This window comes from Lampris incognitus, chromosome 2 (genome assembly GCF_029633865.1).
Source record: "Lampris incognitus isolate fLamInc1 chromosome 2, fLamInc1.hap2, whole genome shotgun sequence".
NCBI lineage: Eukaryota > Metazoa > Chordata > Actinopteri > Lampriformes > Lampridae > Lampris > Lampris incognitus.
Window position 1 is genome coordinate 150,113,632 of NC_079212.1, and position 27,419 is coordinate 150,141,050.

The window sequence follows — 27,419 nt, forward strand, 5'->3', positions numbered from 1 at the left end:
AGCTTGGATCAAGTGTATGGCACAATGCATGTCAGTGGAGAGAATAACATACTTTTTAAAAATAAACTGAACAAGTATGAAGGGGTATGGAAAACATTCAGTGACTTTATTAAAACCAAGACATAGAAGAGCTTCTACAGTTGGAGAACCCAGACTAACTTATATCACTGTGGTAGACCCCGGAATATGATGGAGGCTTAATCACCACTAACATACTGCTGAACCTTGATGTAATGTTATATTTTTTGTCGTTACTTTCATGTTTTGCTAAGGTACCATCGATTTGATTTGCACTTTGTATTCTGTATCAACACTGTGATATGATTTTTAATTTTTTAATTTTTTTATGCTTTTAATACAAGAGAGAGAATAAGGTTGTGTGGGGTTGGGGGGAGGGTGGCTTCTAGGGGAGGGGAGGAAGATATATTTGTTATATTATAGTGTCATACATTGTGTAAGAATGCTGGCTTTTGTACCTTATTCTGCAATGTGATGAAAAATTAATAAAAACATTGTTGAAAAAAACCCATTACCCATCATAACTACATGCCTAACCCTTACCTTTACTCTAACCTTACCCTAACCCTTACCCTAACCCTAGCCTTACCCTAACCCTTACCCTAACACTTACCCTCACCAGGATTCAAAGGATTTAAAAGGTTTATTCATCACATACTTCATGTTTGTGGTAAATTCCAAAATTGTGTAGTAAGAAGAAGAACAACACTGATAAATACACAAATATACAAGTGTGCAAATATACAATGTGCAAACGCGTGTTTGGAGAAATGTGACAGTGGCAAAGTGTCAGTGCTTACAGTTCTTAGTACTATGTATACACAGTGTAAGTTATTTATGTTATTTGGTGTTAAGTAGCCTTATGCTCTGGGGAAAGAAACTCCTTCTGAGTGTCTCTGTGCTGGCCTTGTGGCTACAGAGGTGTCTGCCCTACTCTAGCAGCTGAAACAGTCTGTTGTTGGGATGATGGGGATCCATAATAATCCCTCCAGTGCTGGTCCTGCACTGCCTGGTGTATGAGTCCTGTAGGGGGGTGAGTATAGACCCTGTGGTACGCTCAGCGGACCGTACCACTCTCTGCAGGGTTTTTTTGGTGTTGAGAGATACAGTTCCCACACTAGGCGGTGATGCATCCTGCCAGGATGCTCTCAGTGACAATAGACTGCCATAGTCGTTTGAACTGACATGTAATATAACAATAATATTAATAATATATCCTGTTACATGCTTTGGAAGAGTTTTGTGGTTTTGATTTTAATTTGTTCCAACATATTGTTAGGCTTTAATGTTAGCAAGAACACAGTGTTGCTGGCGGCACGGTGGCCCAGTGGTTAGCACTGTTGCCTCACAGCAAGAAGGTCCTGGGTTCGAACCTCAGGCCATCCCAGGTCCTTTCTGTGTAGAATTTGCATGTTCTCTCCGTGTCTGTGTGGGTTTCCTCTGGGTGCTCCGGTTTCCTCCCACCATCAGAAAGACATGCATGTTAGGGTTAATACTCCTGTCTGTGCCCCTGAGCAAGGCAATGGAAAGAAGAACTGGAGTTGGTCCCTGGGTGCTGCAGCTGCCCACTGCTTCTGTATAATAGGATGGGTTAAATACAGAAAGCAATTTTCATTGTAACAATACAATTCGTTGTAACAATCTACTACTACTACTACTACTACTACTACTACTTTCGGCTGCTCCCGTTAGGGGTCGCCACAGCGGATCATCCATTTCCATTTCTTCCTGTCCTCTGCATCTTCCTCTGTCACACCAGCCACCTGCATGTCCTCCCTCACCAAGTACATAAACCTCCTCTTTGGCCTTCCTCTTCTCCTCTTCCCTGGCAGCTCCATATTCAGCATCCTTCTCCCAGTATACCCAGCATCTCTCCTCCACACATGTCCAAACCATCTTAATCTTGTCTCTCTTGCTTTGTCTCCAAACTGTCCAACCTGAGCTGTCCCTCTAATATACTCCTTCCTAATCCTGTCCATCTTCATCACTCCCAATGAAAATCTTATCATCTTCACTTCTGCCACCTCCAGCTCCTCCTCCTGTCTTTTCATCAGTACCCCTGTCTCCAAACCATACAACATAGCTGGTCTCACTACCACCTTGTAAACCTTCCCTTTAACTCTTGCTGGTACCCTTCTGTCACACATCACTCCTGACACTCTTCTCCACCCACTCCACCCTGCCTGCACTCTCTTCTTCACCTCTCTTCTGCACTCCCCGTTACTTTGGACAGTTGTTCCCAAGTATCTAAACTCATATGTCTTCATCACCTCTCCTCCTTGCATCCTCACCATTCCACTGTCCTCCCTCTCATTCACACATAGGTATTCCGTCTTGCTGCTACTGACTTTCAATCCTCTTCTCTCCAGTGCATACCTCCACCTCTTCAGGCTCTCCTCCACCTGCACCCTACTCTCACTACAGATCACAATGTCATCCACAAAGATCATCGTCCACCGAGACTCCTGCCTGATCTTGTCTGTCAACCTGTCCATCACCATTGCAAACAAGAAAGGGCTCAGAGCCGATCCTTGATGTAATCCCACCTCCACCTTGAACCCATCTGTCATTCCAACCACACACCTCACCACTGTCACACTGCCCTCATACATATCCTGCACCACTCCTACATACTTCTCTGCAACTCCTGACTTCCTCATACAATACCACACCTCCTCTCTCGGCACCCTGTCGTATGCTTTCTCTAAACCCACAAAGACACAACGTACCTCCTTCTGGCCTCCTCTATACTTCTCCATCAACATTCTCAAAGCAAACATCGCATCTGTGGTGCTCTTTCGTGGCATGAAACCATACTGCTGCTGCTGATCGTCGCCTCTCCTCTTAACCTAGCTTCTATTACTCTTTCCCATATCTTCATGCTGTGGCTGATCAACTTTATACCTCTGTAGTTGCTACAGTTCTGCACACCACCCTTGTTCTTGAAAATCGGTACCAGTATGCTTCTTCTCCACTCCTCAGGCATCCTCTCACTTTCCAGGATTGTGTTAAACAATCTAGTTAAAAACCCCACTGCCATCTCTCCTAAACATCTCCATGCCTCCACAGGTATGTCATCAGGACCAACTGCCTTTCCACTCTTCATCCTCTTCATAGCTGCCTTCACTTCCTCCTTGCTAATCCACTTCCTGATCACTTCCTGATTCACTATCCCTACATCATCCAACCTTCTCTCTCCCTCATTTTCTTCATTCATCAGCCCCTCAAAGTATTCCTTCCACCTTCTCAGCACACTCTCCTCACTTGTCAGCACATTTCCATCTCTATCCTTCATCGCCCTAACCTGCTGCACATCCTTCCCAGCTTGGTCTCTCTGTCTAGCCAGTCGGTACAAGTCCTTTTCTCCTTCCTTAGTGTCTAACCTGTCATACAACTCACCATACACCTTTTCCTTTGCCTTTGCCACCTCTCTCTTAGCTTTACGCTGCATCTCCTTGTACTCCTGTCTACTTTCTTCATCTCTCTGACTATCCCACTTCTTCTTTGCCAACCTTTTCCTCTGTATACTTTGCTGTACTTCCTCATTCCACCACCAAGTCTCCTTGTCTTCCTTCCTCTGTCCTGATGACACACCAAGTACCTTCCTAGCTGTCTCCCTCACTATTTCTGCAGTGGTTTTCCAGCCATCTGGCAACTCTTCACTACCACCCAGTGCCTGTCTTAACTCCACCCTGAACTCCACACAACAGTCTTCCCTCTTCAACTTCCACCATTTGATCTTCGGCTGTGCCTTCACTCTCTTCCTCTTCTTGGTCTCCAAAGTCATCCTACAGACCACCATCCGGTGCTGCCTAGCTACGTTCTCCCCTGTCACCACTTTGTTTATTTATTGTTGTAACAATACAATGACAAAATAAAGTGGCTTTTTTCTTTCTTTTTCCTGGAGCCGCATGCATTAGTGAAGACCTCTGGTTCTACCTGTCTGGTTCCTGAATTCTCCACTGTGTTTTTGGCAGGAGAGCAGAAGAGAGACGAGGGAGGTGAGGATGACTCCCTTCCACCTGACGGAGTTCCTGCAGCTGAGTCTGGAGGAGGTGAGACACTGACAGGAGTGGTTTGATTTGATTTTTGGATATCTTTTAGCTCATTGGCTAATCTTCCAAGAGTCAACTTTAGAAACTTTTAAACATGCAGTAATTCATAAATAATTCAACACACAGTTGTTAACACACACACATATCATATACATACATACACACATATATCCTCCATACGTTGGAACGTAAGACCAAAGCTACCTAGAGCTCACTTGCATATGTTGGTACAGTCGTGGTGAGGAAGTGTAGCTCTGTTTCAGGCTCACTGAGGCTGCAGTGACAAAGGCTGTGCTGTGCTGTGTTCAGTAGCAAGGCTCTGCTCACTCAGTCTGCACACAGCCCAGGTTCTGTTTCGTTGCTGATCAGTCACCATGCTCACATCATCTGCTGTGGTGGACTGTCCACGTAGAGCCAGACAGCACTGCATGTTGCTCAGTGTGTTTTTTTGTTTGGGGACCCCCCCCCCCCATTTTCTCCCCAATTGTATCTGGCCAATTACCCCACTTTTCCGAGCCGTCCCGGTCGCTGCTCCACCCCCTTGGCTGATCCGGATAGGGCTGCAGACTACCACATGCCTCCTCCGATACATGTGGAGTCATCAGTCGCTTCTTTTCACTTGACAGTGAGGAGTTTCACCAGGGGGCCATAGCGTGTGGGAGGATCACGCTGTCCCCCCCAGTTCCCCCGAACAGCTGCCCCGACCAACCAGAGGAGGTGCTAGTGCTGCGACTAGGACACATACTCACATCCGGCTTCCCACCCGTGGACACGGCCAATTGTCTGTTGGGACGCCCGACCAAGCCAGAGGTAACACAGGGATTTGAACCGATGATCCCTCTGTTGGTAGGCAACAGAATAGACTGCTACACCACCCAGATGCCCTTGCTCTGTGTTTTTGTTGTGTTTGCCAATAGATGATGTAGTTTTGTTTTAATTGAGTTCATTGAGTTCAGGTAGTGTAGATTTCTCTCTCTCTCCATTGCACACACTGCGCTGTACGCGTCAGTAAAACATCATGTGAAACAGACTACGCACTCCACCCTTACCCACTAAATTCAGACACACCCAAAACCATTCAGCACAGTGTGATAATGATGGAGGTCGAGGCTGGCCTCATAAAACCATTCAGCACAGTGTGATAATGATGGAGGTCGAGGCTGGCCTCATAAAACCATTCAGCACAGTGTGATAATGATGGAGGTCGAGGCTGGCCTCATAAAACCATTCAGCACTGTGTCATAATGATGGAGGCTGGCGTCATACGAGGCTGGTGTCATAAGCGGCTGGCGTCATACGAGGCTGGCGTCATAGGAGGCCAAAATGACTTGGACACACTCTCTGACCAGACCAAAATGACTTGGACACACTCTCTGACCAGACCAAAATGACTTGGACACACTGACCAAACCAAAATGACTTGGACACACTCTCTGACCAGACCAAAATGACTTGGACACACTCTCTGACCAGACCAAAATGACTTGGACACACTCTCTGACCAGACCAACATGACTTGGACACACTCTCTGACCAGACCAACATGACTTGGACACACTCTCTGACCAGACCAAAATGACTTGGACACACTCTCTGACCAGACCAAAATGACTTGGACACACTCTCTGACCAGACCAACATGACTTGGACACACTCTCTGACCAGACCAAAATGACTTGGACACACTCTCTGACCAGACCAAAATGACTTGGACACACTCTCTGACCAGACCAACATGACTTGGACACACTCTCTGACCAGACCAACATGACTTGGACACACTCTCTGACCAGACCAAAATGACTTGGACACACTCTCTGACCAGACCAAAATGACTTGGACACACTCTCTGACCAGACCAAAATGACTTGGACACACTCTCTGACCAGACCAAAATGACTTGGACACTCTCTCTGACTAGACCGAAATGACTTGGACACACTGACCAGACCAAATTGACTTGGACACACTCTCTGACTAGACCGAAATGACTTGGACACACTGACCAAACCAAAATGACTTGGACACACTCTCTGACCAGACTGAAATGACTTGGACACACTCTCTGACCAGACCAAAATGACTTGGACACACTCTCTGACCAGACCAAAATGACTTGGACACACTCTCTGACCAGACCAAAATGACTTGGACACACTCTCTGACCAGACCAACATGACTTGGACACACTCTCTGACCAGACCAAAATGCAACATGTACTTGGGGAAAACAGTGTCAGCTCATAGATGCAGCAGCGAGACATGTCAGGTCATGTGACAGCCTGAGAGACAAGCAGCACAACACATGACAGCTGTAGTCTCCTCACCACCCATGCTCCACCTTCTGATCTACTTCTGTTTCTCTATCGTTATCGCTGTGTTATTGTTTCTTTATTGATCGTTACAATGTTGTGCTGATGTTCATTATTAGTGTTACTGTGTACCGTTCAAACTGTATTTTGATGCTCTGGCAACATTGTTTTAAAACTTTCATGCCGATAAAGTTCTCTGAATTGAATTCAATTGAACTGAGAGAGAGAGACAGACAGGCAGACAGACAGACAGACAGACAGACAGACAGACAGACAGACAGACAGAGAGAGAGAATGGGAGAGAAGGTGGACTAGTGATGCACATCCTAGTCTATTTCAGACAGTGTTTCTATAAGTTATTTATAACCTACTCGGAGTGAGTGCTTCTTTGTCACGTTTGGACCCGCCCACCTGAACCCGTGATATTTTCTAGTAAACTTAACCAAACCCACCCGACCTGCAGGTTATGGGTCGACTTGTGCATCACTACTAGCTAGACTTGTCTTCTGCAGTTCTGCGGTGGTGGGGCAAGTTACCAAACTCTGTTGGATCGACAGAGTCCCTATCAGTCTTTAAGAAAAGACTAAAGACCCGGCTCTTTCATGAACACCTCTGCTCTTGATGGACTGAAAATATAACACACGTCGCTTTGGATAAAAGTGTCTGCTGAATAAAATTGTAAATTGTAATTATACATTTTTGTTCTATCAACATTTAAAACCAGTTTATTGTTTTCCACCCATGTAGTGAGATTTAGAATCACTGGATAAGTATTCATGCAGCCGGGTTTGTGCATCTGCTACTGCAATGATTGTGTCATCTGCAAACATGTGCATTCGAGTTGGCTAACACTAGCAGACAGAGTCCACACTGGTAGACCTCATCAGTACACATGAATGGATGGCACAGGTAGACAGAGAGACAGACAGATAGATAGAGAGGCAGATAGACGGAGACAGACAGATAGAGAGATACATAGATAGATAGACAGATAGAGAGATACATAGACAGAGACAGGCAGACCGAGAGATAGATAGATGGGGAGACACAGATAGAGATTGACAGGTAGATAGCTAGACAGAGAGATAGACAGAGACAGATAGAGAGATAGATAGACATAGACAGACAGAGATGGACAGACAGACAGATAGAGAGATAGAGATAGAGAGACAGACAGAGACAGAAAGAGAGTTGAGGGTTTTACTGCAGGAGTACTTGGCTCACCCTTCTCTTGTCTTCTCTTCTCTCTAGTCATTCTTTCTTGTCTTTGCACTGGGTTGTCTGTCAGTCTACGAGAACCAGGTGAGACTTCCTCTGACTGAATAACTTTTCTTTATGTAGTAATATGTATACTGTACTGTCTATATGTAGTGATATGTATAGTGTACTGTCTTTATGTAGTGATATGTATAGTGTACTGTCTTTATGTAGTGATTTGTATAGTATACTGTCTTTATGTAGTGATATGTATAGTGTACTGTCTTTATGTAGTGATATGTATAGTATACTGTCTATATGTAGTGATATGTATAGTGTACTGTCTATATGTAGTTATATGTATAGTGTACTGTCTATATGTAGTGATATGTATAGTGTACTGTCTATATGTAGTGATATGTATAGTGTACTGTCTATATGTAGTGATATGTATAGTGTACTGTCTATATGTAGTAATATGTATAGTGTACTGTCTATATGTAGTGATATGTATAGTGTACTGTCTATATGTAGTGATATGTATAGTGTACTGTCTATATGTAGTGATATGTATCGTGTACTGTCTATATGCAGTGATATGTATAGTGTACTGTCTATATGTAGTGATATGTATAGTGTACTGTCTATAGCAGGGGTGGCTAACCGTGTGCCATGGAGAGCCATGTGTATGCAGGTTTTCATTCCAGGCTGACTCCACACCAGGTGATTTCACTGATTAGCAACCCTTCAACCACAGAGGAAGACTGTATCAGTGAAATCAGCTGGTGTGGAGTCGGGTTGCCTCCACATGGCTCTCCATGGCACATAGTTAGTCACCACTATTCTATATGTAGTGATATGTGTAGTGTATGTAGTGATACGTGTAGTCTGAGCTCTAGGTTCAGACTTTTCATTTGGACCCAAAATGAAGAAATGAACTCTTGTCTTCCTTCCATAAGAGATACAGACTCACTTACCTCATTTAAGAAAGTCGTAAAAACTTTGTTTTCCACATCGAATGTGGCACTTTGCTCTTAATATCAAGTCTGTGAATGTTCTCATTCATCCAGGTCATGGTTATCCAAAGGAGTTGAATCAAGTGCAACTGGATATACCAAGTCCAGTTGCACTTGATTCAACTCCTTTGGATACTCTTAAAATCAAGTGTCTCTGGCTGTTTCTGTTGCACCTGTAGTGATTTCAACACCTTTACTACTGATGTCTAGTGTTGAGTCCTCTTCTGTTTTCACATGATGGGCTTACATCGTTCCTATTTTCTGACTTGTGTCAGTTTAACTATATTTTGTATTTTGATTCTGCTGCACGGTGGCGCAGTGGTTAGCGTGGTCGCCTCACAGCAAGAAGGTCCTGGGTTCGAGCCCTGGGGTAGTCCAACCTTGGGGGTTGTCCCAGGTCGTCCTCTGTGTGGAGGTTGCATGTTCTCCCCGTGTCTGTGTGGGTTTCCTTCAGGTGCTCTGCTTTCCTCCCACAGTCCAAAGACATGTAGGCCAGGTGAATCAAAGACATGTAGGCCAGGTGAATCAAAGACATGTAGGCCAGGTGAATCAAAGACATGTAGGCCAGGTGAATCAAAGACATGTAGGCCAGGTGAATAAAAGACATGTAGGCCAGGTGAATCAAAGACATGTAGGCCAGGTGAATCAAAGACATGTAGGCCAGGTGAATCAAAGACATGTAGACCAGGTGAATCAAAGACATGTAGGCCAGGTGAATCAAAGACATGTAGGCCAGGTGAATCAAAGACATGTAGGTCAGGTGAATCAAAGACATGTAGGCCAGGTGAATCAAAGACATGTAGGCCAGGTGAATCAAAGACATGTAGACCAGGTGAATCAAAGACATGTAGGCCAGGTGAATCAAAGACATGTAGGCCAGGTGAATCAAAGACATGTAGGTCAGGTGAATCAAAGACATGTAGGCCAGGTGAATCAAAGAAATGTAGGCCAGGTGAATCGAAGACATGTAGGCCAGGTGAATTGAAGAAATGTAGGTCAGGTGAATCAAAGAAATGTAGGCCAGGTGAATCGAAGAAATGTAGGTCAGGGGAATCAAAGAAATGTAGCTCAGGGGAATCAAAGAAATGTAGGTCAGGTGAATCGAAGACATGTAGGCCAGGTGAATCAAAGACATGTAGGCCAGGTGAATCAAAGACATGTAGGCCAGGTGAATCGAAGACATGTAGGCCAGGTGAATTGAAGAAATGTAGGTCAGGTGAATCAAAGAAATGTAGGCCAGGTGAATCAAAGAAATGTAGGTCAGGCGAATCAAAGACATGTAGGTCAGGCGAATCAAAGACATGTAGGCCAGGCGAATCAAAGACATGTAGGCCAGGTGAATCAAAGACATGTAGGTCAGGTGAATCGGCCGTGCTAAATTGTAGATGTGATTGAGTGCGTGTGTGCGTGAGTGTGTGTTGTTGTGGATTTTCCTTTATCCTTAAATGGGCTCTTGCCCCGGCAACCTCTGGGGAGAATAATCATCGGACAAATATTGGAGCAACCAGAGAATCTCTATTGCATCTGCAGATGGAGAGACATAAGGCCACACAGAGGTTCGTCTGTGAGGATCTGCTCTGCCTCTGGGCTGGAGGTAGTGGTTACTTATAGAACCGTCCGTTGCGTCATACCCTATGTTTCCTGCATTAACTAAGGTGTCGTCTTACTAAGGAATGCATGTAAATATCTGCGTTAATCATGCTCTCTGTCTGGTGAGTGTCTGTAGGTTTACTCTTATCTTTGCCGTGTCCCAGGATCTGCCTGGGACACGGCAAAGGGGAGGCACTCATGATATAGTGGCCATGTATGGGTATGTGTGTCTGCAGTGAGTGAGAAGTTTCATACACACAGAGAAGTGGAAAACTACAGAGTACATACGGAGTGCATATGCAGTACTTTTTGTACTCCACAGTGTGAGGGCGTGTGTGTGTGTGGGCGCTGTGTGATGGCCTTGCAGCCTGTCCAGGGTGTCCCCCTGCCTGCTGCCCAACGACTGCTGGGATAGGCTCCAGCATCCCCGTGACCCTGAGAGCAGGATAAGTGATTTGGGTAACGGATGATGGATTCTACTATTCACCAGCTCTTTATGATCGAAGACACATGTCCCCTAGATGTACTCAACATACGTATATGTACTCGTGATAAGCTGTGATGACTATGAAGAGCTCTACGATGACTATGAAGAGCTCTGTGATGACTATGAAGAGTGGTATGATGACTATGAAGAGTGGTATGATGACTATGAAGAGCTCTGTGGTGACTATGAAGAGGTCTGTGATGACTATGAAGAGCTCTGTGGTGATTGAAGAGCTGTATGATGACTATGAAGAGCTCTGCGGTGACTATGAAGAGCTCTATGATGACTATGAAGAGCTGTATGATGACTATGAAGAGCTGTATGATGACTATGAAGAGCTCTATGATGACTGAAGAGCTCTATGATGACTATGAAGAGCTGTATGATGACTATGAAGAGCTCTGTGGTGACTGAAGAGGTCTGTGGTGACTATGAAGAGTGGTATGATGACTATGAAGAGCTCTGCGGTGACTATGAAGAGCTCTATGATGACTATGAAGAGCTCTATGATGACTATGAAGAGCTCTATGATGACTATGAAGAGCTGTATGATGACTATGAAGAGCTGTTTGATGACTATGAAGAGCTCTATGATGACTGAAGAGCTCTATGATGACTATGAAGAGCTGTATGATGACTATGAAGAGCTGTATGATGACTATGAAGAGCTCTGTGATGACTATGAAGAGCTGTATGATGACTATGAAGAGCTCTGTGATGACTATGAAGAGCTGTATGATGCCATCTGGTGCATCCGCATTCGTCTGCTAACGGCTGTCTTGTCAGTTGCTTTGCCTGAAAGCTGCTAAATGAGTGAATGTGAATGATTAGCGGCAGTATGTGACATGTATATTAATGCCATGTATATTAAGTGGTAACTGTTCAGAGAGGTGAATAACAACAAGTCAGAGGAAGTCAGATAAATAAGTCAGGAGGAAGGCAGAGGATACACACTTCATTAGGTGACTGTAGTGACACACTAAAAGGCAGACCTGATGGTCTAAAGTATGTATCCAGATACATCATGGTTGTCACAAGCCTTAATGCTTATTTTCATCTTTAAGAAAGACGTAATTTCAGTTGTCAATGCCGTCATGGTAACAGGACAGAGACAGGAGGACAGCAGTGGAGAGGAGAGGGAGGAGGGAAACTTGTAACATGATGACACTGAATTATAATAAGATAAGTGAAGTCTTGATGTTCACATCTTCGTAGAACTTCATGTCCCAGCAGAAGCCATCGCAGCTGATGAGGGTTTTGGCATATTCAGAAGCAGGATGGTTACAGAGTGGTGTTGGATAGAGGAAGAAGAAGAAAGCCACTTTGTTTTGTCATTGTGTTCTTACAACACACGTGTTGTGTGGATTTAACCCATGCTATTGTAGAGGAGCAGTGGGCAAGTTGTTCATGTTTTTATATTGCTGTACTTTGCGTTCTTCAGTATACATGTGGATCCATTTGGGATCCTAGACTCAGGTGCCACGGTGCCGGCACACATTGAATGTCTGTCAGTGTTGTATTGCTTCGGCAATACATATGCTAAAATTGGAATGATACAGAGACGATTAGCATGGCCTCTGCGCAAGGAGGACATGCAAATTCGTGATGCGTTCCATATTTTTGTGTGTGGGAAAAAGCAGTGGTTCAGGCTGGAGTCGCCTTGTCACGAAAGTGGCGAGGCGACTCCTTCCAGACTGCCGGCTGGAGAGATGCGGTTGGCGAACACATGCAGTACGAGAGTGGGTGTCTGAACTAAAATAGGGATCGATTGGCAACTAAATTGGGAGAAAATGGGAAAAAAATCAGAAATAAATTTAAGGAATGTCTGTCAGTGTGTCAGGTTCTTTCTGTCAGTGATGAAACAGGCTGAATGAGGAGAACCATCTTCTCTCCTTCCTGTGCTTGGTCAGGAGCCCCTGTCAGTAACGCAGCTGTGGAGGCGGTTCCTGTCCTTTCAGCCCAGCTTTCCCAGTCTGTACACAGCCTACCACTTCTACCGGAGCCATGGCTGGGTCCCCAAACCTGGTCTGAAATATGGAGTGGACTTCAGTAAGACACACACACACACACACACACACACACACACACACACACACAACTCACACACACACACAACTCACACAACACAGACGGACAGACAGACATCTCTGAGCAGGCCGTTTGATAAACTGATCTGCAATGTTGTGTTGGTTTCAGTGCTCTACCGGAAGGGACCACCTTTCTACCACGCCAGGTAAGGATTCATTAGCCACCTTTCAATCACTCATAGTTAATGGGGGACTGTGTATTCAGGTTTGTTCTTCCGCATCACGTTCTCCAAATTCATCTCTGAACCCTCCCATGTTCATTCCTTTGTGACAGTGACCAGTCGATAGAACCAGTATGTTGAACTGAGACTTGTAACGTTAGTCCAACATGAGCTCTTTTGAATAAGACGCTAGCTAACATGCTGTCAGCCCTCTGAGCTGGTCAGTGACACTGCAAAGTACCTGAGACTTCCAGACCTGGATGCCATGAAGACCTGAAACCAGACACACAGGTTCTAATCTGTCCTGTCCTCTCCTAGCTACTCAGTGGTGGTGGAGAAGGTCAGCGAGGCCTTCAGAGGTGCAGTCTTGCGTCCGTTTACCTGGCGTTCTCTGGCAGCGGTGACCAGGATCACAGCCAATGTTTCCAAGGTAATATCTGGAAAACAGCAGGTATCCATGGAGACAGGGGAAAGCTGTTCTGATGTCACGGCATGTCTGGGAGGACTCATATCCATTAGATGGTTTATATGGCTGAGATGACACCATTTCTCTAAAACCCAGGTATCCATGGGTCGTTTTTAGCATGTGTCACCAGCGTCGGCTCTTCCGGCACTTGAAGCCAACGTGTCCCGTCATCTTCTACAGCTCTGTACTTTGTGCTTGTTATGCCCCTCTGCAGAACACCAAAACACGAGTGTTTAAATGAGACAAGCATAATCCAGTTTGCCGTGTCTGGACACGTTCGGATGGACAGTTTAGGAACACATGTACACAGACATCATTAAAGCCAGACATTCAGTCTTGAAGGAGTCAGGTTTCACATGTGGACTGTTCCCTGTTGAAGACCGTGAGATGAAAGTGGTCACATGACTGTTCTAAACCCAGAGGAATGACTTCATGGCTTTGTGTTTGGGTATTAGTTTGCATGTAAACATGACCATTCTTCCAGGGAACCCACTCTGTGTGTGTGTGTGTGTTTCAGGAGTTGGTGATGTGTTACATCATCTATCCAGATGACCTGTCAAAATCTGAGCTGACCTCCCCTCTCTGCCTGCATAGGCTCAATGTTCAGGTACACACACAGACACACACAGACACACACAGACACAGACACACACACACACACACACACACAATAAAACCAAGATAGCGCCAACCTATAAGGCTGCCATTTTGCCAACTCCTCCCAAATTTCTTTGATTGTTATGTTTCCTACTGTTGGTTTACTTTATATTTTTGGCATCTGCATCTCGGTCATTTGCAATGATCGAGAGGCACGTTTGAGCATGAGATGGAGTATGGCAAACCACTTTAAGCCAGTTTTTGCTTACTCAGACTCTAGCCCTGGCGTACCTTTGTTTACACCTGGGAGGAAGTGCTGGTGTTGGAAAAGAGGGAGAAGAGCGGGAGAAGAAGGGGAACTTGTCCTCCGCTACCAAATATTCTCCTGGCCAACGCTGACTCTTTAGACAATAAGCTGGACAAACCCAGGGGAGGGCTGAGTTTTCATCGGGACATTAAGAACTGCAACATCATGGCTTCTCCGAAATCTGGCTGGAGCCATCGATAACCAACTCAGCCAGTCAACCAGAGGGCTTCTCCATCCATCGGACAAAGGACTCGGGGAAGTGCAGAGGCGGAGGGGTGTGCTTCAAGGTAAACAATTTGTGGTGTTCAGATGTGCTGACATTTTCCTCTTCTTGCTCTTCCTCAACCTGCTCACAGCTCACAATCAAATGCCGACCCTTCTATCTCCGGAGAGAATTCACAAGTGATCCTCACAGCAGTTTATATTCCAACGCAAGTGGACACTGTGCGTGCTCTCAATGAGCTGTGCGAAACTATCAACAGACTCAAAATCTCTGACTCGGTGGTGGCTGTCATCATGGCTCACGACTTCAGCAACGCCAATCTGAGGAGTCCTGCCAAAATACCACCAGCACATCTGTTACCGGTGCAAGGAGCAAACACGTTGGACCATGATTACACTCACTTCAGTGATGGATACAAGGCCCTCCCCTGACCTCCCTTCGGCAAATTGGACCACACCTCCATCCTGTTGCTCCCAACCTACAAGCAGAAGCTAAAACACAAGAGGCCTGTGCCATGATCAATCCAACGCTGGTCAGTTCAATCTTTTTCTATGCTGCAAGACTGTTTTGAATCCACAGACTGGGAAGTATTACTCCAACAACAATGACATTGAAGGCTATACGACTCATTCACCGGCTTCATTAACAAATGCGTAGATGATGACGGGCCCAGGATTACTGTATGGATATTACCCAATCAGAAACCCTGGATAAATGGTGACATCCAGGCTAAACTGAAACTATGGACCGCCCACTGTTGGCTCAGGGGACATGGATTCTAACAGGAAGCCCAGATACAACTTCGGGAAGGCCAAGAGGAGGTACAGAGAAAAAGTAGAGTCCCACTGTCAGGACTCTAACCTGAGATGCATGTGGAGAGGACTACAGACAATCACAGACTACAAGGGAAAACCCAGCAGTACCCACAGTCATTAGCCTCGATCCCAGATGAGCTTAACACCTTCTATGCTTGCTTTGAAGCTTGAGCCTACTGCAGAGACACCTGCAGCACCGGAGGACACTCTGCTATCACTGACTGTGGCCGAGCTGAGGAAAACCTTCTTGAATCCGGGCGGGCTCTGAAAGCTTCTGCTGACCAGCTGGCCAGCATGTTCATGGACATATTCGACATTTCTGTGGCCCAGTCTCTTATCCCCACATGCTTCAAAAAAGGCCACCATTGTCCCAGTTCCCAAGAAAGCCAAGGAAGCCTGCTTCAATGACTACTGCTCTGTAACACACATTACATTACATTACAGTCATTTAGCCGACGCTTTTATCCAAAGTGACTTACAATAAGAGCATCATTTAACGTAGGAGATCAGGAGAACTACTAGTCATCAGAGGTCATAAGTGCATCTAAACAAGCATCTAAGAGCAAAACCAGTGCTAAAGTAAAAGTGCAAGAAAGAGATTTTTTTTTTTTACAAATGAGTGAATACAATAAGTGGTAAGAACAAGTAACAGGTTGGTAGTTCTTGAAGAGGTGAGTTTTCAACCTGCGCTGAAAGATGGGCAGCGACTCCACTGTCCTGACATCAGTGGGGAGTTCATTCCACCACTGTGGTGCCAGGACAGAACAGAGCCGGGACCGGGTCGATCGGCAGCAGGGGCCTCTGAGCGACGGGGCAACCAGGCGTCCCGAGGCAGCAGAGCGAAGTGGTCGGGCGGGGGTGTAGGGCTTGACCATGGCCTGGAGATAGGAAGGAGCTGTTCCTTTCACTGCCCTGTAGACTAGCACCAGAGTCTTAAGCTGGATGTGAGCAGCTACTGGGAGCCAGTGTAGGGACATGAGAAGGGGAGTTGTGTGGGAGAACTTAGGGCGGTTGAACACCAGACGAGCTGCAGCTTTCTGAACAAGCTCCAGAGGTCTGATGGCCGACGCCGGGGCGCCAGCAAGGAGGGAGTTGCCGTAGTCCAGCCGGGAGATGACCAGAGCCTGGATGAGCACCTGTGCCGTCTCGTCGGTGAGGAACGGGCGAATCCTCCTGATGTTATAGAGGAGAAATCTGCAGGTGTAAGCAACCGATGCAACAGTTGCAGCAAACGACAGTTGGTCGTCCAGGATCACACCCAGATTCCTCGCAGTCCGAGTTGGCGTCACCACAGTGTTGTCATGGTGATGGCCAGGTCTCAGTGCAGTCAACCTTTCCCCGGGAGGAACATCAGCTCTGTCTTGTCCAGATTGAGCTTCAGGTGGTGTGTCGCCATCCACTCTGAGATGTCAGTCAAGCACGCAGCAATGTGTGTCTCTACTTGTGTGTCAGAGGGAGGAAAGGACAAGATCAGCTGGGTGTCATCGGCATAACAATGGTAACAGAAGTCATGCGAGTGAATAACACAACCCAGGGATGTTGTGGACAGGGAAAAAAGGAGAGGACCCAGAACCGAACCCTATGGAACACATCAATCATCATGAAGTGCTTCGAGCAGCTAGTCAAGACCCACATCACCTCATCAATACCTGATAATGCTGGACTCCTGCAGTTTGGCTACAGACCATTCCAGTCCACTGACGCCACCATTTCCACCATGCTGCACATGCTTCATTCTACAGTCTTCATTCACTACACCTTAGCGTTCAACACCATCATGCCCTCAAAGTTTTTCACCAAGCTGAGGGACCTGGGAATCCACACTTACCTCTGTACCTGGATACCAGACTTTCTGACAGGAAGACCCCAGATGATGAGTTTGGGCAGCATCACCTCCTCCTCACTGATCCTGAATACTGGTGCCCTGCAGGGCTGCATGCTAAGCCAGCTCCTTTACTCCCCGTTCACCCATGACTGTGTAGCTCACCACAGCTCTACTGTAGGGGTGGCCAACCATTCCAGCATAAAGAGCCAAAAAAACCCAAAAACATGTCATTGCAAAGAGCCACACAAATGGATGCCCACACTACTACAGTAACAGTGACTTACAGGCCTAATGATATAGGCCTAACTGTTATGTCATAACACATAGCCTAACAAGTTCATGCGTCTTTTCTTACCTCGGTTTACTCAGTGGGACACCTGACAGTCTTTGTTTTCAACAACCTTTCTCAGGTCTGGCTTGTACTCAGTTGTAGCTACTCAAAGCAACTCTTCCACATGTGTGTCTGTAAGAACAGAGCAGTGTTTTGACTTCACTTGTTTTAGTGTAGAAAAACTGACTCACAGACACAAGTTGATCCAAACACTGACATTAGCTTGAGTGCAGCCTGTTTGACATTGGGATATCTGTCTGTGGGCACAATTTTCCAAAACTCTCTGGTTCCTCCTCTCAAAATACATTTAAGTCTGTCATCCTCACAAAGTTCAGTCATCTCCAACTGGGATGCAGCTTCATCTGAAACTAAAGGGGCTTTCAAACCATCTGCTTCAGCACTGAAAGGGTTAATGAGGAATGTGATCTGTGGCCGCTTTTGCTTCAGGTTGCAAAATCTGTCCTCAAAACTGTGCTCCAGATTTTCAACCAGTGTTGCATAGTATGCAATTCTCCCTTTGAGACCTCGGCTTCTTCTCCCCTTGCCTTTAACAAGGAGGGAGATGTGTGAGCGCTCCCTTTTGAAGGTGAGTCTGAAAGAGCTTGAGTTTGTTGACAAATGTGAGAACATTTTGCACCAGGTCAGGCAGCATTTTTAACTTCCCTTGCAGATCTAGATTCAGTTTGTTCAGACGATGCAGCATGTCAACCAGAAACCCCAAATCTGAAATCCACTGGGGGTCATGTAGCTCAGGATAGTCCTTGTGTTTTTCTTCCAGAAACAGCTTCACTGGGTTCAAAAGTTTTTTAAAAAAAACAGGCAAGCATGTTAGCCAGCATGTTAGCTCTTGAAAGCCATCTCACAGTGCAGTGGAGGAACAGACCACTGGCGAGGTCTTTGTCAAGTTCAGCTACGAGGATTTTGAACTGTCTATGATTGAGAGCATGAGTGCGAATAAAATTCACAATTTCTAGCACAGGTTTCATGACGTGGTCCAAGTTCAGCTTTTTAGACATCAAGTGCTCTTGATGAATAATGCAAGGAAATGTTCAAACATCTGGGAAACGGCTTACACAACCCTACAAGGCCATTTGCAGATCCCAGCATAGCAGGCGCGCCATCTATGGCTACTGCCGTTAGTTTTGATACCTGCAAATCTGCCTTCGCAGCAACAGTCATGAGTGTCTCTTTTAGGTCGATGCCACAGGTCCTATCTTTTAACGGGACAATGTCAAGCAGCTCTTCCTTCATTATGCAGTCTTCTGACACACACCGTACAAATACTGCCAAATGTGGCTTGTCTTGAACGTCGCAAGACTCATCTAGAGCAATGCTGAGATACCGGCATTTTTCAGTATCGTTATTATATAACTGTGTTTCAACTGACCTGTTAATATCCGATATTCTCTGCTCGATGTGTGCCATGAAAGCTGCAGGTCCGACACGGAGCGCTTCAAATTATAATTTTCAGGGGTGAGGATAGCCACAATACCTCTGAGACACGTCTTCACAAATCCCCCTTCGTTGTATGGCTTTCTAGCATGAGTGACGTTCCATGATGCCACCCGGTATGATGCCCACGTGACCGTCTCTGAGTGCATCGTAAGCTTTGGAAAAAGTGGAGTGTGCTTCTCTGACTGGCGTCTCAACATGTGCACCTTGTGCTTGCGAAGTTTGGCGCCTTTGGGTTACTCCCGGGCCATGTTAGCGTGCGGTGGTGAAATGGCGTTCCGGGGTTGAAGCTTTAAAATGCGACCATGAAGTCTGGCATAGCAAGCAGAAGGGTTTCCCATTTTGTTCGGCAAAAATATACAATTCCTCCCATTCCGGTAGAAATTTCCTGTGCTCCTCTTCATGTCTGCGTTTAGCTTGATGTTTTCCTGATTCTGCCGCAGCGGTTCCGTCAGTAGTTCTGGCCTTGCTAACAAACTTCTGCGTTTGCACAACTGATGGGCTAGCTACATGCATGACATAGAAGATTCCTATCAGTCACATGATGACAAAATTATTTGTTATTACAAAATGGGCAACTTTATTGGTAGTAGCCTATCATCAAATATTCAAATGCATTTTGATTTATCAGGAACATATTTTAAATTTTCATTTTTATTCTAAAACTCTGAAGACCGAGAAAAAACGAGAACAGCCGCGAGCCGCACAGGAGCAGGTAAAGAGCTGTATGCAGCTCGCAAGCCGCAGGTTTGCCACTCCTGCTCTAATGGCATCGTTAAGTTTGCTGATGACACCACCGTCCTGTGCCTCATCACAGACGGTGATGAGACAGCCTACAGGGAAGAGGTGAAAGCCCTGTCTGTCACAACGGGAGCAGGAAAGGAGGACCCACATGCACGACTCAAGACAGTTCCAGGTTTCCAGAGCTGAAGGGTTTACTTTGTAGGGAGGCAATTACGGTACACAGGCAGTCAGTCAGAGGGAATGAACAACATGAGTGGGTAAGGCAGAGGCAAAGTCAGACATTCAGATCAGGAGTCCAAAACACTATAAAGCTACCACAGAAATACAAACGGTTGGTGTGCTTGCAACAAAGGGCTAAGGCGAGCTGGCAAAGGAAGCAGGGAGCACACAGACTAAATACACAAAAGGAGGGAGGATAATTAGACACAAGTGAATGACACAGGTGAATGACATTAGGGGATAATAGCGAAGGCATGACACTGTCGAGGTGGTGCCAGGACAACAATCTCGCTCTCAACATCAGCAAAACCAAAGAGATGATCGTGGACTTCAGGAGACAACAGGAGGGTGTGTACGTTCCCGTCACATCAACAGATCACCAGTGGAAAGGGTCAGTAGCTAGCTTTAAGTTCCTCGGTGTCCACATCACTAAGAACTTGTCTTAATCCCTTCATATAGATACTGTGACCAAGACAGCACACCAGCGACTACTCTTTTAACGAAGGCTGAGGAAATTTGGCATGGCCCCATGGACCCTTACTAACTGTTACTGATGCACCATTGGGAACATCGGCAGCTGTTTGACCCTCGATCACAAAGCTCTGCAGGAGCAAATGAAAATGGCAGAGTACATCACAGGCAGTGGTTTGCCTACCATGCAGGACATTTATTCCCAGGGGTGTCTGAAGAAGGCCCACAAAAGGACTCTTTTTGAGACTGCCCTCTGGCAAGAGGCTGAGGTCTGGACTAGAATCTCATGCCACAAGAACAGTTTCTTCACTGTTGCAGTCGGACTAATCATCATCAATCAGCAGGTCCCATCCTCCACTGACAGTTTCACAAACTTTTTGCTGTTTTTTTTTTTTTTTTTGTAGCTCTGCTTGTTTATATTTTGTGTGCTTTTGTATATGTATTTTCACATACTTATGTTACTTTATTTTTATTTTATCTTATTTTATTTTATTCTCTCTACCAGCAATGCCAAGCTAAATCCCTAGTGCATGTAATGCACATGGCAATAAAAGGAATTTTTGAGTCTGATTCTGATCAAGTCCTGGACTAACAGGTTTAGAGACAGCTTCTACCTCCAAGCCATATTTGCCCAAGTTTACTGCTATTTGCACAAGTTTTACCATTTTGCGTTTTACTGTTATTATTATGGTTGCTGTCACTGACTGCGCCAACTGTTATTTTCACTTTTAATGTTATAATACCTGTTCATTATGGTCACTGTTACTGACTACAATACCTGTTCATTATGGTCCCTGTTACTGACTACAATACCTGTTCATTATGGTCCCTGCTGCTGACTACAATACCTGTTCATTATGGTCACTGTTACTGACTACAATACCTGTTCATTATGGTCACTGTTACTGACTACAATACCTGTTCATTATGGTCCCTGTTACTGACTACAATACCTGTTCATTATGGTCCCTGTTACTGACTACAATACCTGTTCATTATGGTCCCTGTTACTGACTACAATACCTGTTCATTATGGTCCCTGCTGCTGACTACAATAGCTGTTCATTATGGTCCCTGTTACTGACTACAATACCTGTTCATTATGGTCACTGTTACTGACTACAATACCTGTTCATTATGGTCACTGTTACTGACTACAATACCTGTTCATTATGGTCCCTGTTACTGACTACAATGCCTGTTCATTATGGTCACTGTTACTGACTACAATACCTGTTCATTATGGTCACTGCTACTGACTACAATGCCTGTTCATTATGGTCCCTGTTACTGACTACAATGCCTGTTCATTATGGTCACTGTTACTGACTACAATACCTGTTCATTATGGTCCCTGTTACTGACTACAATACCTGTTCATTATGGTCCCTGCTGCTGACTACAATACCTGTTCATTATGGTCACTGTTACTGACTACAATGCCTGTTCATTATGGTCCCTGTTACTGACTACAATACCTGTTCATTATGGTCCCTGTTACTGACTAAAATACCTGTTCATTATGGTCCCTGTTACTGACTACGATACCTGTTCATTATGGTCCCTGTTACTGACTACGATGCCTGTTCATTATGGTCCCTGTTACTGACTACGATACCTGTTCATTATGGTCACTGTTACTGACTACAATACCTGTTCATTATGGTCACTGTTACTGACTACAATGCCTGTTCATTATGGTCACTGCTACTGACTACAATACCTGTTCATTATGGTCCCTGTTACTGACTACAATGCCTGTTCATTATGGTCACTGTTACTGACTACAATACCTGTTCATTATGGTCACTGTTACTGACTACAATACCTGTTCATTATGGTCACTGTTACTGACTACAATACCTGTTCATTATGGTCACTGTTACTGACTACAATGCCTGTTCATTATGGTCCCTGTTACTGACTACAATACCTGTTCATTATGGTCCCTGTTACTGACTACAATACCTGTTCATTATGGTCCCTGTTACTGACTACAATGCCTGTTCATTATGGTCCCTGTTACTGACTACAATACCTGTTCATTATGGTCCCTGTTACTGACTACAATACCTGTTCATTATGGTCCCTGTTACTGACTACAATGCCTGTTCATTATGGTCACTGTTACTGACTACAATACCTGTTCATTATGGTCCCTGTTACTGACTACAATACCTGTTCATTATGGTCCCTGTTACTGACTACAGTACCTGTTCATTATGGTCCCTGTTACTGACTACAATACCTGTTCATTATGGTCCCTGTTACTGACTACAATACCTGTTCATTATGGTCCCTGTTACTGACTACAATACCTGTTCATTATGGTCCCTGTTACTGACTACAATACCTGTTCATTATGGTCCCTGTTACTGACTACAGTACCTGTTAATTATGGTCCCTGTTACTGACTACAATGCCTGTTCATTATGCTCCCTGTTACTGACTACAGTACCTGTTCATTATGGTCCCTGTTACTGACTACAATACCTGTTCATTATGGTCCCTGTTACTGACTACAATACCTGTTCATTATGGTCACTGTTACTGACTACAATACCTGTTCATTATGGTCCCTGTTACTGACTACAATACCTGTTCATTATGGTCCCTGTTACTGACTACAATACCTGTTCATTATGGTCCCTGTTACTGACTACAATACCTGTTCATTATGGTCACTGTTACTGACTACAATACCTGTTCATTATGGTCCCTGTTACTGACTACAATACCTGTTCATTATGGTCACTGTTACTGACTACAATGCCTGTTCATTATGGTCCCTGTTACTGACTACAATACCTGTTCATTATGGTCCCTGTTACTGACTACAGTACCTGTTCATTATGGTCCCTGTTACTGACTACAATACCTGTTCATTATGGTCCCTGTTACTGACTACAATGCCTGTTCATTATGGTCCCTGTTACTGACTACAATACCTGTTCATTATGGTCCCTGTTACTGACTACAATACCTGTTCATTATGGTCCCTGTTACTGACTACAATGCCTGTTCATTATGGTCACTGTTACTGACTACAATACCTGTTCATTATGGTCCCTGTTACTGACTACAATACCTGTTCATTATGGTCCCTGTTACTGACTACAGTACCTGTTCATTATGGTCCCTGTTACTGACTACAATACCTGTTCATTATGGTCCCTGTTACTGACTACAATACCTGTTCATTATGGTCCCTGTTACTGACTACAATACCTGTTCATTATGGTCCCTGTTACTGACTACAATACCTGTTCATTATGGTCCCTGTTACTGACTACAGTACCTGTTCATTATGGTCCCTGTTACTGACTACAGTACCTGTTCATTATGGTCCCTGTTACTGACTACAATACCTGTTCATTATGGTCCCTGTTACTGACTACAATGCCTGTTCATTATGGTCCCTGTTACTGACTACAATACCTGTTCATTATGGTCCCTGTTACTGACTACAATACCTGTTCATTATGGTCCCTGTTACTGACTACAATGCCTGTTCATTATGGTCACTGTTACTGACTACAATGCCTGTTCATTATGGTCCCTGTTACTGACTACAGTACCTGTTCATTATGGTCCCTGTTACTGACTACAATACCTGTTCATTATGGTCCCTGTTACTGACTACAATGCCTGTTCATTATGGTCCCTGTTACTGACTACAATACCTGTTCATTATGGTCCCTGTTACTGACTACAATACCTGTTCATTATGGTCACTGTTACTGACTACAATACCTGTTCATTATGGTCCCTGTTACTGACTACAATACCTGTTCATTATGGTCCCTGTTACTGACTACAATGCCTGTTCATTATGGTCACTGTTACTGACTACAATACCTGTTCATTATGGTCCCTGTTACTGACTACAATACCTGTTCATTATGGTCCCTGTTACTGACTACAGTACCTGTTCATTATGGTCCCTGTTACTGACTACAATACCTGTTCATTATGGTCACTGTTACTGACTACAATACCTGTTCATTATGGTCCCTGTTACTGACTACAGTACCTGTTCATTATGGTCCCTGTTACTGACTACAATGCCTGTTCATTATGGTCCCTGTTACTGACTACAGTACCTGTTCATTATGGTCCCTGTTACTGACTACAATGCCTGTTCATTATGGTCCCTGTTACTGACTACAGTACCTGTTCATTATGGTCCCTGTTACTGACTACAATACCTGTTCATTATGGTCCCTGTTACTGACTACAATACCTGTTCATTATGGTCCCTGTTACTGACTACAATGCCTGTTCATTATGGTCACTGTTACTGACTACAATACCTGTTCATTATGGTCCCTGTTACTGACTACAATACCTGTTCATTATGGTCCCTGTTACTGACTACAGTACCTGTTCATTATGGTCCCTGTTACTGACTACAATACCTGTTCATTATGGTCCCTGTTACTGACTACAATACCTGTTCATTATGGTCCCTGTTACTGACTACAATACCTGTTCATTATGGTCCCTGTTACTGACTACAATACCTGTTCATTATGGTCCCTGTTACTGACTACAGTACCTGTTCATTATGGTCCCTGTTACTGACTACAATGCCTGTTCATTATGCTCCCTGTTACTGACTACAGTACCTGTTCATTATGGTCCCTGTTACTGACTACAATACCTGTTCATTATGGTCCCTGTTACTGACTACAATACCTGTTCATTATGGTCACTGTTACTGACTACAATACCTGTTCATTATGGTCCCTGTTACTGACTACAATACCTGTTCATTATGGTCCCTGTTACTGACTACAATACCTGTTCATTATGGTCCCTGTTACTGACTACAATACCTGTTCATTATGGTCACTGTTACTGACTACAATACCTGTTCACTATGGTCCCTGTTACTGAATACAATACCTGTTCATTATGGTCACTGTTACTGACTACAGTACCTGTTCATTATGGTCCCTGTTACTGACTACAATACCTGTTCATTATGGTCACTGTTACTGACTACAATACCTGTTCATTATGGTCCCTGTTACTGAATACAATACCTGTTCATTATGGTCACTGTTACTGACTACAATACCTGTTCACTATGGTCCCTGTTACTGAATACAATACCTGTTCATTATGGTCACTGTTACTGACTACAGTACCTGTTCATTATGGTCCCTGCTGCTCCTGACTACAACATCTGCCATTGGCACCAGTTTACTGTTGACAGCACCACTGCATATGACACCTTACTATTGTACAGACACTCTACTGTAGCACACTGCCCAACAAAGTACATCCAGAGTCTTAACAGACTCTTTTTTTTTGTACCTATTTTTGTGTTTTTTGTACACATCCTGATCTTGCACTTTGACTTCTCAAAGTACTGTTATTAATACTTCTGCCTCCCATTTGTGTGTTGAGCAGTAAAACAAGCATTTCATTCTGAGTGTAAACTTTAATATGACAATAAAAAGGTGAAACACATGGAAACATATACATATATCCCACAGATAAACTAAATACCTGTTACTGCTTATTGTTTACTGACAATATCTGTCTCCCTCTCTGTCTGTCTCTCTCTGTTTGTCTCCATCTCCCTCCAGGAAGTGATTGTCAGCAGGTGGGTTTCCTCCAAGGAGAGGGCTGAACAGGACGATATTTGATTGGCTGACATCTGGATAGCTTTGATTTGTCAGCTAGAAGCTGGGTGACTGATTGGCTACAGATGACAGGGAGGCGTGTCTCGGTGTTGCCTGGTGGTAATGCCATGAAGGGAGAGACAGTAACTGACAGACACAGGAGTGCAGCTTCCTTCTGCACTTTGTAATGTCATTGTACACATTGCAGTTAAACAGAACTTTACATATTAAAGCCAAGCCTTTATATTTATCTGAAGTTTGTGTTTCTTCTTGAGACCATGTGGTCCTGCAGCAGACATTTACCATCTAACAGCACTGGAAAAACCAGCAGACCAGTTAGCAGCAGTATCCTGAAGTAACGTTGAACATGACGGTCCTCTGTGGGATACCCGGAGCGGTTGACGGTTCCCCGTTCAGCCCACCACTGTTTCTACCTCCATACTGATGGCGAGTGCCTCTCTCATTGTCGCGGGATGTCTGAGTTTAACTTGTACTCACTGTCGTTTAGCCCATTAATTAATTACGTGTGTGACTTCTTTTTTTTTTACATGGTGATTCTGGTCGCGTGGCTCAGGTCCTAGGCTGTTCCGGTGTGGTGTCTGGGCACTGCTTGGCATCCTACTCATCATATATTTTATTCATTCATTCGTTCATCCTCAGCCGCTTCTCCGGGGTTGGTCGCGGTGGCAGCAAGCTAAGTAGGGCACTCCAGATGTCCCTCTCCCCAGCAACATCCTCCAGCTCCTTCTGGGGGATCCCAAGGCGTTCCCAGGCCAGATTGGACATGTAGTCCCTCCAGCGAGTTCTGGGTCTACCTCGAGGTCTCCCCCCAATTGGCCGTGGCCGGTAAACCTTCAAAGGAAGGCGCCCAGGAGGCATCCTAATCAGATGCCCGAACCATCTTAACTGGCTCCTTTCAATGTGAAGGAGCAGCGGCTCTACTCCAAGCTCCCTCCAGATGTCCGAGCTCCTCACCCTATCTCTAAGGCTGAGCCCTGGCACCCTACGGAGGAAACTCATTTCAGCTGCTTGTATCCGCAATCTCACCCTTTCAGTCACTACCCAAAGCTCATGACCATAGGTGAGGGCTGGAACAAAGATTGACTGGTACATTGAGAGCTTTGCCTTCTGGCTCAGCTCCCTCTTCACCACAACGGTCCGGTACAACGTCCACATTACTGCTGATGCTGCACCAATCCGCCTGTCAATCTCCTGCTCCATCCTACCCTCACTCGTGAACAAGACCCCGAGATCCTTGAACTCCTTCACTTGAGGCAACAACTCATCCCCAACCTGGAGGGAGCAGTCCACCATTTTCCGGTAGAGAACCATGGCTTCAGACTTGGAGGTGCTGACTCTCATCCCGGCCATTTCACACTCAGCTGCAATCTGCCCCAGTGCGCTGGAGGTCACG

General features: G+C 45.0%; 1 protein-coding gene and 1 non-coding gene across 2 annotated transcripts in view; both read left to right on the forward strand.

The window, feature by feature from the left end:
* The window catches only part of tsen2 (TSEN2 tRNA splicing endonuclease subunit), a 56,312-nt gene extending 30,073 nt beyond the window's left edge, over nucleotides 1–26,239 (forward strand). Inside the window, exons 6-12 of the mRNA XM_056274004.1 lie at nucleotides 3,996–4,073; nucleotides 7,636–7,686; nucleotides 12,585–12,723; nucleotides 12,871–12,907; nucleotides 13,241–13,352; nucleotides 13,906–13,995; nucleotides 25,970–26,239. Coding sequence (XP_056129979.1) covers nucleotides 3,996–4,073; nucleotides 7,636–7,686; nucleotides 12,585–12,723; nucleotides 12,871–12,907; nucleotides 13,241–13,352; nucleotides 13,906–13,995; nucleotides 25,970–26,029 — 567 coding nt within the window. The 3' untranslated portion in view covers nucleotides 26,030–26,239. The remainder of the gene's footprint in view (nucleotides 1–3,995; nucleotides 4,074–7,635; nucleotides 7,687–12,584; nucleotides 12,724–12,870; nucleotides 12,908–13,240; nucleotides 13,353–13,905; nucleotides 13,996–25,969) is intronic.
* LOC130108619 (U6 spliceosomal RNA) lies at nucleotides 12,191–12,296 on the forward strand. The gene has a single exon (XR_008809930.1). It is a non-coding gene; the product is annotated as a U6 spliceosomal RNA (small nuclear RNA).
* Nucleotides 26,240–27,419: the final 1,180 nt, after the last annotated feature.